Source organism: Corythoichthys intestinalis, chromosome 7 (assembly GCF_030265065.1).
Source record: "Corythoichthys intestinalis isolate RoL2023-P3 chromosome 7, ASM3026506v1, whole genome shotgun sequence".
In the NCBI taxonomy this organism is placed as follows: Eukaryota; Metazoa; Chordata; class Actinopteri; order Syngnathiformes; family Syngnathidae; genus Corythoichthys; species Corythoichthys intestinalis.
Window position 1 is genome coordinate 2,210,466 of NC_080401.1, and position 14,156 is coordinate 2,224,621.

The 14,156-nt window shown below is 42.4% G+C and overlaps 1 protein-coding gene across 2 annotated transcripts in view; it reads right to left on the reverse strand.

Moving 5' to 3' along the window:
* Window positions 1–1,947: 1,947 nt before the first annotated feature.
* orc1 (origin recognition complex, subunit 1) overlaps window positions 1,948–14,156 on the reverse strand; it is a 97,579-nt gene continuing 85,370 nt past the window's right edge. For both annotated transcript variants that reach the window (XM_057841265.1, XM_057841264.1), the window contains 4 exons: window positions 11,016–11,135; window positions 4,216–4,385; window positions 4,057–4,144; window positions 1,948–2,586 (listed from right to left, as the gene is read on the reverse strand). In XM_057841265.1, the coding sequence (XP_057697248.1) occupies window positions 2,392–2,586; window positions 4,057–4,144; window positions 4,216–4,385; window positions 11,016–11,135 (573 nt within the window). In that variant the 3' untranslated portion in view covers window positions 1,948–2,391. The remainder of the gene's footprint in view (window positions 2,587–4,056; window positions 4,145–4,215; window positions 4,386–11,015; window positions 11,136–14,156) is intronic.

A 14,156-nucleotide genomic window follows, 5' to 3' on the forward strand; every position in this document is an offset into this window, starting at 1 on the left:
AGTATTCTCCCCACCTACTCACGACGCCCCGAGTCTAGGTCAGCAGTACCACATCTTCACTATATACAGTGTTAATGGTGCACTGCTTTCCTCTCCGCAGACGACGGATGGTGGACCAGAATTTCCTCGAAGCCGTTCGGAAGTCGTTTTCCATAGCCTCGCCAAACTCCTCCTATGTCCAAGTTTTTGCCTCGGCAACCACCGTAGCTGCAGTCCGCTTGGCCAGCCGGTACCTGTCAGCTGCCTTCGGAGTCCCACAGGCCAAAAAGGCCCAGTAGGCCTCCTTCTTCAGCTTGACTGCATCCCTTACCGCTGGTGTCCACCAGCGGGTTCGGGATTGCCGCCACGACAGGCACCAACCACCTTACGGCCACAGCTCCGATTGGCCGCCTCAACAATGGAGGTGCGGAACATGGTCCCCTCAGACTCAATGTCCCCCACCTCCCCGAGACAAGGGAGAAGTTCTGCCGGAGGTGGGTGTTGAAGCTCTTTCTGACAGGGGATTCTGCCAGACGTTCCCAGCAGACCCTCACAATACGTTTAGGCCTGCCAGGTCTGACCAGCATCTTCCTCCGCCACTGGAGCCAACACACCACCAGGTGGTGATCAGTTGACAGCTTCGCCCTTCTTTTCACCCGGGTGTCCAAAACATGCGGCCGCAAGTCCGATGACACAATTACAAAGTCGATCATCGAACTGCGGCCTAGGGTGTTCTGGTGCCACGTGCACATATGGACACCCCAATGTCTGAACATGGTGTTTGTTATGGACAATCCATGACGAGCACAGAAGTCCAACAACAGAACACCGCTAGTTTTTGAACGCGTCACGAGAAATATTGCGCTCACCTGCACATGACCGAGAACTTTCTACCTACTCTTTCCTACCTTACTACCACAACTCCGCCCGACGACATAAAAAAACATTGTAATAGCCTCGAATGGGGAAATAGAAAGGAGTCGGTGACGACTTTCCCACTTTATTGTGGCAAGGATGGAAAATAATAGACAAATTAACAGTGGCATCCACGACATGCGACCGCTAACTCGAGAGGAGTCTGGCTGCAGCCCGCCTCTCTCTCTGGCTTGGCTAACTCCGCTCTCAATTCTCACGGCTCACGCAGTTCTCATTCTCTTCTTGCTTGCTTCCCACTACGTCACCACTCTGCAGTCTGATGGCCCCTTCAAGGGCCTGCAGTTACGGACAATATTTACAGTATATGTATAAATGCGATATTAGATAATTTCTCGCGGCACACCTGACGATCTCTCACGGCAGACCGGTTGAAAAACACTGCCTGAATGAACTGACGTCATCCGTGGTTTGCAGTCTCCTTACAATAATATAATTGAGGAAAAATTCTACAAATATATGTTCCTCCTCCCGTCTCACGAGAGCCCTATTGGTTTACAGTATTTCATGTCTCTAAGGCCAAGTTCATACTGCAGGTCTTAATGCACAATTACGATTTTTGTCATATCTGTTTTTTTGATGTGCCTGTTCAGACGGCCGGTGTCCATTGAGCCTGTTCAAGTATTACGCATATGCACTAATTTGCAGTCCGAGACGCGTTGAGCAAACTGACCCGCATGCGCAGAAGCATCAAAACAAATAACTACGCACTGTGCGTGCATGACGCACACACATAAGCCTTATGTGTGCGTCAGTTTGTCCCGACTCGGCCATGTAAGCACTACTGAAATATTGCTCATTTGGTGCACTGTAAGAAACCAAGCATTATCAGGCTTATCTTTTTCTTCATTGAAGTTTTTTATGACTGTGGTCAAGCCCGCCTCCAGCGAAGTAAAAGCAGAGTTCACGCTAGGCGCTAACGCTAATGAACAGCTACATCACTGCAGTCTTGCGTGCTGCTCCCGCTCTTTGCTGACGTAATTGCTGCATGAAGCAAGAAGGATTCAGTAAGACACGATACAAAGAATGCCTTAAATAAATGAAGTTTATGAATTCTCTGTAGAGATAAACTGACAACACGTTAGTGGACAGACAAGTGTAATACTCCCACTGTCTTCATTCCAACATCTGTTCATATCAGACACATGCATTCAGTTACAGCCTATTTGACCAAACAATGGTTCGTACTGTTAATACATAAAAAAAGTTTAGGCTCCTATTAAGTGGGTTACTGAAGTTTGCTATTCCACTAAAAACCGCAGCAATGTTTAAGTCAGGCAAGTAAAGCTGTTCAATATTAAAATGAAACAAGCAAGCAAAGAAGTAGAATAAAACATTACAATCGATCAATATATCAATCCTCCTAATCTTTGGGTGAAACGTTACCAATTTTTATTCACGTAAAATATAGTATATTTCAAGGCGATTTAAAAGCTCAGGTTTACCCTTAAATGGGAGAGCAAACAAAATGAAAGATCTTCAGTCAGACTTCAGGGCATAGAAAACGTCATCTTGGCTAACATTAAGGCGGACACGTTGCAGGATACCCAAGCGACTTGTTTCCAGCAGTAACAACCTGCAGGCTCCCAGGCGATGACAGACTGCAAGAACCTCCGATACAGTAATTGGCTGCAGACCCTCCACACGACACAGAGCCTGGTGCTGTATAAACACCTGGGAAGTACACAAAATATTTGCAGCTATTTATTGACAGCTAAAGCTTCTGTCCGGTTCCTCTAGCTTTCAACAAGTCACATTACACAAATTCCCAGAACAGTGGTTTGGTCCTCAAGGGCCGTAGTGGGTCCTGGTCTTTGTTCCAACTAATCCAGCACAGCAGTTTAATCAATGAGGTTTCTGCTGAAACAAGAAGCACCTGACAGTCACCAGATTGGTGAAAAGTTTTCCTCTTGATGGTTGGAACACAAACCCGCACCCACCCTTTGTGGAATATTTTGCCCACCCCTGTCCTAGATGATCAGAGAAATACTGATAGTTTCAGTATAATTTCTCAGACAAATGACAAAAATATCCTTGCCTGAATTTACTAGCTATTATTTGGACTAGCGCCAAGTAAAATTGGGAGCAAGGCCATGTCTGTCTATAATGCAAATCGTAAATTGCAAGGCTGCAACAACTAATCGATGAATAAATTAGTTGCCCACAGATTGGCAATTTTTGCTGGCAGCTATGAGCAGTTCCGTTTGGGTCCTTGTTTGTGTGTGTGATGTGAGGCTGCGCGCGCCAATGATTAGAGCAAGAGAGACAAAATTCACTGCTACAACCAGGTTGAGTTGCTAAATCAATGATATTACCAAGTGTCGAGAGTCGGATTGTCTTTTGTGTTGTTAGAGCCAGTGTGCTTCCATCAGAGCCCAAATTAAAAAAAAAAGATTTGGGTAGTCTGGGTCAGGCATTAGATAAGTAAATTTACTCCCATCAAAAATTTTGGGTATTAGTGATGACTTCTCATTTACAGTATGCCTTTCTCTTTTACCATTTTCAAGTTTTAAAATAATGATGCAAGAGCTGTATATTGAATCAATAAACAAAACAGGAGGCACCTCAAAGGTTAAGACCTGCTTTCTGAATGCAGCCTAAGAGGCAACCCACATTAGCACCCTAAAAAAATTGTTGCATTTGATTTATATTTGAATTTATTTACTTTAGCCAATCAAGAGGTAGGAGCTACGCGACCAGGAAGCATACAATGTCGGAGTGCAAAGCAGTTCTTGTAAGGTATATTTCAGATGTTTTTTTCTGAAACATACTTAAAGCACAAAGAACACATTAAAAGCTTTTTTTGACAAGAAAAAACATTTTCGCGAGGTGACAAGAAGAGCCATCGTCCCATCAGCGGCTGTATATTTTCTTGAAGGGTCTCGCATGAACAGGGTCTGGAATTTTGGGACGTGTAATATATTCGTAGCGGATATATGCAACAATCAACCTGGTTTGCCAGGTCACTGCTTTCAGCAAGGAATTTCAGATTTGAATGAGTTCTTAATTGCCCTACCTGGATGAATGTAAGTTAAAAACAAATAAATGGGTACTTTTTGGGAAACGATCTGTGTGCAAACCTTTTTTGTTGTTTTGAAACATTTCTCATGTTGCATCAGATAAGGTGAAAAAGAAGTTATTCACCTGCTGGAGGGTTGCCTCCTCCAAGCCCAACCGCCGAAACTCCGCAATGACAGCGCGGAGAAAGAGCCGTTCCTGCACTGATGCACACCTGTAAGAATGTATTGTTTTATGGCATCTGCAGATATCAAGGAAATTGATCATTACTGTACATATATTTACTTAATAGCAGTTATGTAGGATGAAGAAAATGTCTCATTTAGTGCATCCATCACATGATTCATTCGCACTAATCTTGTGGTGTTATTTTCGGCAGTAGAGTGCTCGCAAAGCTCCGTGGCTCTGCGGCAGATATCCAAACACCGACGAGCATCACCTGACAAAGCAGCCACCTGAGTAGGAGAATAGCAGTTAAGTGCGAGTCAATTACAGTATCTCACAAAAGTGAGCGCGTCCCTCACATATCTGCAGATATTTAATTACATCTTTTCTTAGGACGACACAATGAAACGTAGTCAGTGTACAGCTTATACAACAGTGAAAATGTATTGTTTCCTCCAAATACAGTCAATAATGTCTAAAGCACTGGCAACAAAAGTTAGTACACCCTTAAGTGAAAACTCTAAAACTGAGCTCTGTTCGTGTGGAATCTTTAAATCATTGAGAAAGTTATGTATGTTGTTCAACATTAAAGGCTTTCTGGTAATAAAAACATTTAAGTTGATGTGTTCAACTGATCTGCAGTTATTTCTGCTAACCGCTAGTGACGGGATCTGTCGTTCACTTGAGTAAACGAATCCATTCCGGTTCGTTCAGTAAAAAGATTCGTTCAAACAAATCGTTCAACGAATCGTTCGCCCCCCTCATCTCCCTCCCCGCCCAAATGAATCGTTCGGTTAGTGAACGGGAACTGACGTTGCCGAACGAATCACCAAAGCCCGCTTCGCAGTATAACTGAACGGGAAGTGACATTGCTTGGTCCCTCCCTCTCTTGCACACAGGCTCCTCATTGACCGCGTAGTTTCGGAAATGAGTGACAGGCGATATCATTCTGTTTTCACAGACAGCCTCGTCTCCCTCCCTCCCGCTGCTGCAAAAGCGAGGGAGAACTTCCGCGTCGTCTGTCCTAGTTCTATGGGCTCAAAGTCATGGCTCGTGCTTGCATTTCGATTTAGGACACGGTTAAACATTTTCCTTTTGTGGGAGTAGTGGGGGTTTGGGGTCGGGGGCGCACGGACTTTCTTTAGCATGTTCTTGATCACATATACAATGCTGCTGCTACCAGCCAACGCGGCATGCTTGCTGTCACGAAAATAAAAATAAATCGAAAGTTTAATTTCTAAATATGGAACGACCAACACATCATATTTACCTCTCGCTCTGTTGTATTTTTGTTTTTATGCTCATCACTATTATTTTTGGTCACTATTGTTAAAACTAAAGTGTAAATAGCTAGTTGTCAAATGTGCTGCTCAGAAATAAAAACAATTTTACATTTTGATATTTGCCAGTTAATTGCAAATCAGTATTAAGATGATCGTATTGAATTTTTGCACTGGTATTAATAAATAAAATAATCCGGCCAGCTCACCTGTCGTCCCCGCATCTCAGATCGTCAAATGCTGACGAGAAATAATTGTTTGCTCTTTACGATGTCGCCTTTCTACTCTCATTAGTCTGTTAAGAAATATGTAGACATATTGCGACATCTCCCGTGTCCACGTGCGTTGTTTTTGGGCGCTTGAGTAGCACATGATGGACGGATTGACATCATTTGTCAACCCAACCAACACCTGACACGCTCTGACACGAAAAAAAATAAAACACTCGGGAAAAAATGGCATGTATTTACAGTTTCATTGCAAATCAGTATTATGGTGATCATACTAAATATTTTTTTTTGTGCAAATACAGTGCCTTGCAAAAGTATTCGGCCCCCTTGAACCTTGCAACCTTACGCCACATTTCAGGCTTCAAACATAAAGATATAAAATTGTAATTTTTTGTCAAGAATCAACAACAAGTGGGACACAATTGTGAAGTGGAACAAAATTTATTGGATAATTTAAACTTTTTTAACAAATAAAAAACTGAAAAGTGGGGCGTGCAATATTATTCGGCCCCCTTGCGTTAATACTTTGTAGCGCCACCTTTTGCTCCAATTACAGCTGCAATTCGCTTGGGGTATGTTTCTATCAGTTTTGCACATCGAGAGACTGACATTCTTGCCCATTCTTCCTTGCAAAACAGCTCGAGCTCAGTGAGGTTGGATGGAGAGTGTTTGTGAACAGCAGTCTTCAGCTCTTTCCACAGATTCTCGATTGGATTCAGGTCTGGACTTTGACTTGGCCATTCTAACACCTGGATACGTTTATTTTTGAACCAGTCCATTGTAGATTTAGCTTTATGTTTTGGATCATTGTCCTGTTGGAAATAAATCTCCGTCCCGGTCTCAGGTCTTGTGCAGATACCAACAGGTTTTCTTCCAGAATGTTCCTGTATTTGGCTGCATCCATCTTCCCTGTCCCTGCTGAAGAAAAGCAGGCCCAAACCATGATGCTGCCACCACCATGTTTGACAGTGGGGATGGTGTGTTCAGGGTGATGAGCTGTGTTGCTTTTACGCCAAACATATCGTTTTGCATTGTGGCCAAAAAGTTCCATTTTGGTGTCATCTGACCAGAGCACCTTCTTCCACATGTTTGGTGTGTCTCCCAGTTGGCTTGTGGCAACTTTAAACGAGACTTTTTATGGATATCTTTGAGAAATGGCTTTCTTCTTGCCACTCTTCCATAAAGGCCAGATTTGTGCAGTGTACGACTGATTGTTGTCCTATGGACAGACTCTCCCACCTCAGCTGTAGATCTCTGCAGTTCATCCAGAGTGATCATGGGCCTCTTGGCTGCATCTCTGATCAGTTTTCTCCTTGTTTGAGAAGAAAGTTTGGAAGGACGGCCGGGTCTTGGTAGATTTGCAGTGGTCTGATGCTCCTTCCATTTCAATATGATGGCTTGCACAGTGCTCCTTGAGATGTTTAAAGCTTGGGAAATCTTTTTATATCCAAATCCGGCTTTAAACTTTTCCACAACAGTATCTCGGACCTGCCTGGTGTGTTCCTTGGTTTTCATAATGCTCTCTGCACTTTAAACAGAACCCTGAGACTATCACAGAGCAGGTGCATTTATACGGAGACTTGATTAAACATAGGTGGATTCTATTTATCATCATCGGTCATTTAGGACAACATTGGATCATTCAGAGATCCTCACTGAACTTCTGGAATGAGTTTGCTGCACTGAAAGTAAAGGGGCCGAATAATATTGCACGCCCCACTTTTCAGTTTTTTATTTGTTAAAAAAGTTTAAATTATCCAATAAATGTTGTTCCACTTCACGATTGTGTCCCACTTATTGTTGATTCTTGACAAAAAAATTAAATTTCATATCTTTATGTTTGAAGCCTGAAATGTGGCGAAAGGTTGCAAGATTCAAGGGGGCCGAATACTTTTGCAAGGCACTGTATGAGGTAATTGTCGCTGCCATGAAGCCTCCATATAGTGAGTTTTCTGCCCCCTTCACTGCCGTCACGCGACCGCAGCTCAGTTTTTGCTTGCCTCGTAGCTACCCGTGTTTTAAATTACTGTAAATTTTATAAGTATGTCGTCATGGGTAGTCCCGAGTCTGTTGAGAAAAGTAGTACACTAAACCATGCTCGCTAGATTTGTGTGGTGTTTTAGTCTGTTTGAGCAGCATTTGATAGGCTCCACGTTAACAAATATGTGACAAAGTCATTTCCTTTCATTTTATGACTCGTTCACCGCATAGTCATTACTGGAAAGTCAAGTTAGCAGCAAGCTAGGTCAGGAACCGGAGGACCGAATCACTGAACGGGAAGTGACAAAACTCAGTCTTTCCCCCCTGCCTGCACGCTGGCTGCTCATTGGCCACACGTGGAAGTGAGTGACAGACGCCCTGATTCTGTTTCCGCTCCCTCCCCTGCCCGCGATGAGGCTGGCGTCTGATTGGTCGTGTGTGATGTCAGACGACGCTGCCGCTTGCTCAACGCCCTCCCACGCAGCAAACAAGCACCAACTTCATAGAACGAATCAGTGCAGATGGTGATTAATTCGGTCTCGTTCACCCAAACAATTCGTTCAAAAAGAACAAATCGTTCGCGACCGATACAATACTACTAACCGCTAGATGTCAGTGCGTGCATACTTGTTGATCTTTTGATAATAACAGTTGTATTCTGTCAAAATGCAGTGCCATAAAAACAGTAGTTGCAGGGCTCCAGACCAACATTTTTTTTACTAGGAGCACAGTGGCCCCTAACTTAAAACTTTTGGGGCGTAAGCAGAAGATTAAGGGCCGCACACTGTAAATCGACATGCAAAGCTTTTTTTCCTAATTTTCACGGTTTAACCGATAAATACTTTCATAATAAATGCAAAAAACTACTAACTTATGAATCTGTATTTTATTCTCGATCAGTTTTAACATCAACCAGTATACTGTTTAGAAATTAGGTTAAGGGAGACCCTGTAACATAGATGTGGAGTGTCCCATTCAAGACAAAAAAAATATACATACAGTATGTGAAAAAGAAGTTTAAGAAAACAATGTAAAGATAGAAATGGGTTTAAGTAAGGGGCCGGGAACATTTTTGACAGAGGGAACCAAAACACCCAACATATTTTAAAATGTGATTCCACGAGAGCCATACAGTATTTTATGTATGAACGTATGTATGTATGTATGTATGTATGTATGTATGTTATGTATACAGTGAAGAAAATCAGTATTTGAACACGCTGCTATTTTGCAAGTTCTCCCACTTAGAAATCATGAAGGAGTCTGAAATTTTCATCATAGGTGCATGTACACTGTGAGAGACAATCTAAAAAGAAAAATCCAGAAATCACAATGCATTATTTTTTCAACAATTTACTTGTGTGATACAGCTGCAAATAAGTATTTGAACACCTATCTATCAGCTATAATTGACCCTGTAAGACCTGTTAGTCCGCCTATTAAAAGTCCACTTCCACTCCATGTGTTGTCCTGAATCAGACAGGAAACCTGTCCACCCCATACAACCAGTAAGACTCAAAGTTGTCACATGGTCAAGACCAAAAAGCTGTCCAAAGACACTAGGGACAAAATTGTTACCTCTACAAGTCTGGAAAGGGCTATGGTGCAATTACCAAGCGGCTTGGTGAAAAAAAGTTGACTGTTGGAGCAATTAACTCATTTTCTCCCAAAAACGTATAAATACGTTTAATCTTTAATTGTTTCAGTGTCCCAAAAACGTATCTATACGTCTTTTACGTTTTTTTTTTTTCACAAGAGACATCTCTAGGTTCTGATGCAATGTTGCTCCAAAGCACAATGCTCAAAATCCATTTTAAAGCAATAAAACTGGCCACAGGAGGGCAGTACCGCATTTGGTAAGAACTCATATCAGACCATGAAAGGAAATGAGTGACGAGAAATAGGAAACGTAAGTTGGAAGAAGTAAGAAGCGAGAAGAAGAAAAGAAGTGAGGAAAATGTGGAGAACGATGTAAAACACAAAGCACATGCCCCACACAAGTTACCTAGGTGAATTCTGTTATGAGGTAGTGGTCACTACAAAACAAAGATTTTTTAAAAAATCTATCTTGATGAGACAGGTGGTGATGAGGGAAAAATTTACCTCGTCTGCCGATACAGCCGAGGCCACAACAGCGTCATCTCTCAGTTCAATAGTTTAGTTATGTGTATATAAATTGTTACTTTGATATCAAAAGCTCTATTTGTCTTGTTGTTTATGTTATTTTGTAGAAGGAAAACATTATTCAGATGTTTGGGATGTCTCAAAAGCAAAAAAATAGCTGTGTTAAAGTCAAAGTTATGCTTGAAATGTATGCTTTTACAAAAAGCTCAATTTCTCTGTTTTTTCATCTGAAATTGGAAAATCGCTCAAACTAAGCTATTTTCTAATGAATGGAAAAAGATATGAACTAACTTTTTTTTCCTGCTGAAAGGAGAGCGTATAGTCTTTCTTTTGGTGGGTTCCATGTTTATATAGCAATAGAACAGCATTTTCTGTGGGCCTTGCAAAATCAGTCAAAATCCAGTAAAACGGCCGGGAGCAAAGGGGTTGCGCCGGTGAAAATGGCTGGGAGTGAATGAGTTATTAGAAAATGGAAGAAGCTAAACATGAAAGTTTAGTTATTTTAATATTTTGTTGTGTCCACAGATTGATTCACCCTATGTTTAAAATGTTCAATTTAGTTGTCTTTTGCTAAAATATACACATAAATTTCAGCCTGAAAGAATGTTGTACTGACAGTTTTGAACCAGCAGGGGGCAGCGTTCGCTACTTGGCGTGCATGGTATTCGCATGAATATTCGCATTTTAGAGCAAATAAGACATGATCCGTCTGTGCAGCTATGCGAGACGGACGTTGCGTTTAAAAATATTTTTTTTGTGTTTCAGGTGAGGAATAAATAGAGTTTGACTGTGTATATTCGCAGATTGCTATATTTTGTGATGGTTGTGATGTGTATTGTCAGTCAATATTGTTAAAAAATATGTTAATCTTTGAGTATGTTTTACATATGACTGCAGATGTGTTCGTAATGGCTGGCGGACGACGAGTGAATGCTAATAGTGAGTAAAATGCATAAGTCAAATAGCTTTTGTCACAAATGTATGTTAAGCGGATCACATGTGACTGGCATTTTAGAGCAAATGAGACCAGCCGTCTGTGCACCGATGCGAGACGGCACGTTGCGTTTAAAAAGTATTTTTCTTGTGTTTCAGATGTGCAAGAAAGAAAGACAACATTCTTAACTCTTAATGTACACATTACCTACATTTTTTTACACACTACCTACTTTCACATTACCTACTTTCTTGTCAGAGTCATTTTTTTCAGTGTCTCATGAAAAAATATATCTGCAGAAATGTGGGGGTGTACTAACTATTGTGAGGCACTGTAATCTTGTTGATAAGGAATGTTGAAGTTGGTCATCACCTTTCTAGACACCAGCTGCAAAGCATCTTCCTCAAAGGCCTTGACTTTATTTAAGCGGGACATGATGATCTGTTGCAACTGCTTGAATCCGTAAGGCTGGAACGACATCCGAGTTAAACCCTGGAAACGACAAAAATGCAATTCCAAATCTTGCACCCACAATCATAAATCAGAGATTGGATTAGATCCATTCTGAATTCTAATCCCTGATCATTCCAGGACAAATATTTTGAACAACTAACTACGCCGTAGTTAGTGGCTATACCAAAGTTAGTACGGTATAGCCATAACTTTTGAACCCAGAGGATTCAGTTGGGGAAGGAAATTGTTTGGGGTTGTTACATGAGCCTGTCAGATTGCCCTTGTAGTGATAAAAACCTAAATTGCCAATTACAGTGCTACCTCTACTTACAAACGTATCTACAAACGCTATTTTCAGTTAACGACCGTTGTGGCGTCCGAGTGCCACAGGGGTCAGCACCATGGATGGCGACACTCGTGGGCAGTGACCACCACACCTGCCGGCAATTATTGCAATCAAGGTGCCTTTCCTCTAAAAAGGAGAGGAGTCGTGGGACACTGGAAAGGCATTCCACGGCATGGCCGTGATCCCCTTAAACGGAAGGTTTAGTTTGTGTTGCTTGTTGATTTTGATACTTCTTGTTTTTTGTGAAACAAAAATGGGCTAAGACGACCCAGCGTGTCTGAAACCTCCGCCTGCTTGTCCTCGTTCAGACCCTGTAATTTTACAGCATTTAAACGGGAAAATATTGCTTCCTGTTACGAAAGAAATTTCAGGTTACCAGAGGCAAAAATACAATACTGCGAAAGCTACGTATGTACTTCATGCTTTCTTTTAAATGTCGCGCCATAAGATCCCGCTCCCCTATTGGTCATAATATTTCCGATCATGCTCTCCTGCTCTCCTATTGGCCTTTTGTTGACGTTTCAATTTGGGTGTCGCATTATGATATCATGCATCCACTCCATCTCTCAAAAGACAGTCACCACAGAGAAAAAAAAAATACCACAGACTGTATTATGGGAATGCTATTTTTAACAGATGTATACAATGGCGGAAGACTTAACGTTGCATCCGCCTTCTTCCTCAATCCGAGACCATGGTCTACGAAGTCTCTCATTATCATTGCGCGTGATTAAAAAAATTGTATAGCACACATCCAAGTCGTCCATTTCATTCAGGAGTCTAAAATATTGCGTGTAGTATAAAATAAACCTGCTTTCTTGTGTCACAGGCACTTTAAAATGCCTATGAAAGCAAAAAGCATGTTTAGTTCATATTTCACGCGGTATTTTATGCTCCTGAATGAAACGGACCGCTTGGATGTGTGTGGAAGTGATGGATATATTTAATTTTTTTGAATCCCGCGCCATTAAAATGAGTGACGAAGAATGCGAATGTGACGAATGTTCGGCTCTCCTAGTGCTCCTTAATTTGTTTTATCCCACGATTTAACAGGTCGTGGGTTAAAACTACTCTACTCTCCTCTTTAGCTCTATCTTGCTAGCCTAGCTTATCCGAGCTATGGCTAGCCCTCTGCCTTCTTCCTCCCGTCTTTTCTGCTCAATGTGCTGTATGTATAGCGAGCACCCTGGCTCCTTCGTCGAGGACAGTAGTAGCTGTAGGAAGTGTAGCTTAGTCTCAGGGTTGGAGACCAGGGTTTCTGAGCTAGAAGCACGGCTCTGCACTCTAGAGACGAAAGCTAGTCCTAGCTGGCAGGGCCCGCAGGTCGTGCTTGCAGTAGTAGGATTGCTAGCGCAGTTAGCCCCCCAGCGAGCCCCGTGCAGCCGGGGGAAATTAAGGACGGATTTGTGACTGTACGGGGGAAGCGCAGTGGTAAACGCACAACCTTAGTGCACCAGCAGCTTCACGTCAGCAATAGGTTTGCCCCCCTCAGCGACACACCTGCTGAACCAGACACTCTCGTAATTGGAAGCTCCATAGTTAGAGACGTGAAGCACCCGGCGGTGTCTGTCAGGTGTTACCCAGGGGCCAGAGTCGGTGACATCGAAGGAAACCTCAGGCTCCTAAAGCAGAGTAGGAAGAGGTTCCGCCGTATCGTGATTCACGCAGGCGGTAACGACGCCCGGCGGAGACAGTCTGAGGTGCTTAAATTAAACGTAGCCTCGGTGTGTAAACTTGCTAAGTCGATGGTGGACACCGTAGTTTTCTCTGGTCCTCTGCCTAATTTGGTCAATGATGAGATGTACTCTAGATTCTCATCATTTAACCGCTGGTTGTCTAGATGGTGCCCAGAAAACGATATAGTCTTTGTTGATAACTGGCACGCGTTTTGGGGCAAGTCCGGGCTCATGCGCCGAGACGGCATTCATCCGACTTGGGACGGTGCTGCTCTCTTAACTCGAAATTTGGCCGCCAAACTAAGTCTCCCAAAGTGAGACTTCAGAGTGGGGGCCCGGGCGCAGTGTTGTCGTGTAAAACACAACTCTGTTAGTAGTGACCATTCGCCTCTTTCCGAGCTGTCACAAATCCAAAATTCAGGACAGAAGATAGAGACGGTGTCCGTGCCTCGTATAGTGAACAGGGGAAAACAGAGTACTATAGGAACGAGACCAAAGAATTTAATACATATAGCCCCTGATAGCAGTGAAAATAAAATAGCTCTTAATAAATATATCAAATGCGGATTATTAAACATCAGGTCAATCTCGCCCAAATCTCTGTTAGTTAATGACTTAATTGGGGATTATAATATTCATATTTTGGCCCTGACTGAAACTTGGCTTCAGCAGGATGACTTTGTTAGACTTAATGAATCCACACCCCCAAGTCACGTGAATTTTCACACAGCTAGAAGCAAGGGCCGTGGAGGGGGGGTGGCAGTAATATCACACTCTTGTTTAGGTATGAGCTCAAAAAGTAAATCTAATTACATTTATAACTCCTTTGAAAGTCTAGCACTATCAATTATAGACGCTAACTGGAAGAACCAAAAACCAGTTCTTTTCATAGTGGTTTACCGTCCCCCTGGTCCCTACTCACAGTTTTTGTTAGATTTCTCTGACTTTTTATCTAGCATTTTGCTAAGCTGAGATAGAATTATAATTGTAGGGGATTTTAATATACATGTTGACGATGAAGGTGACTCCCTTGGTAAG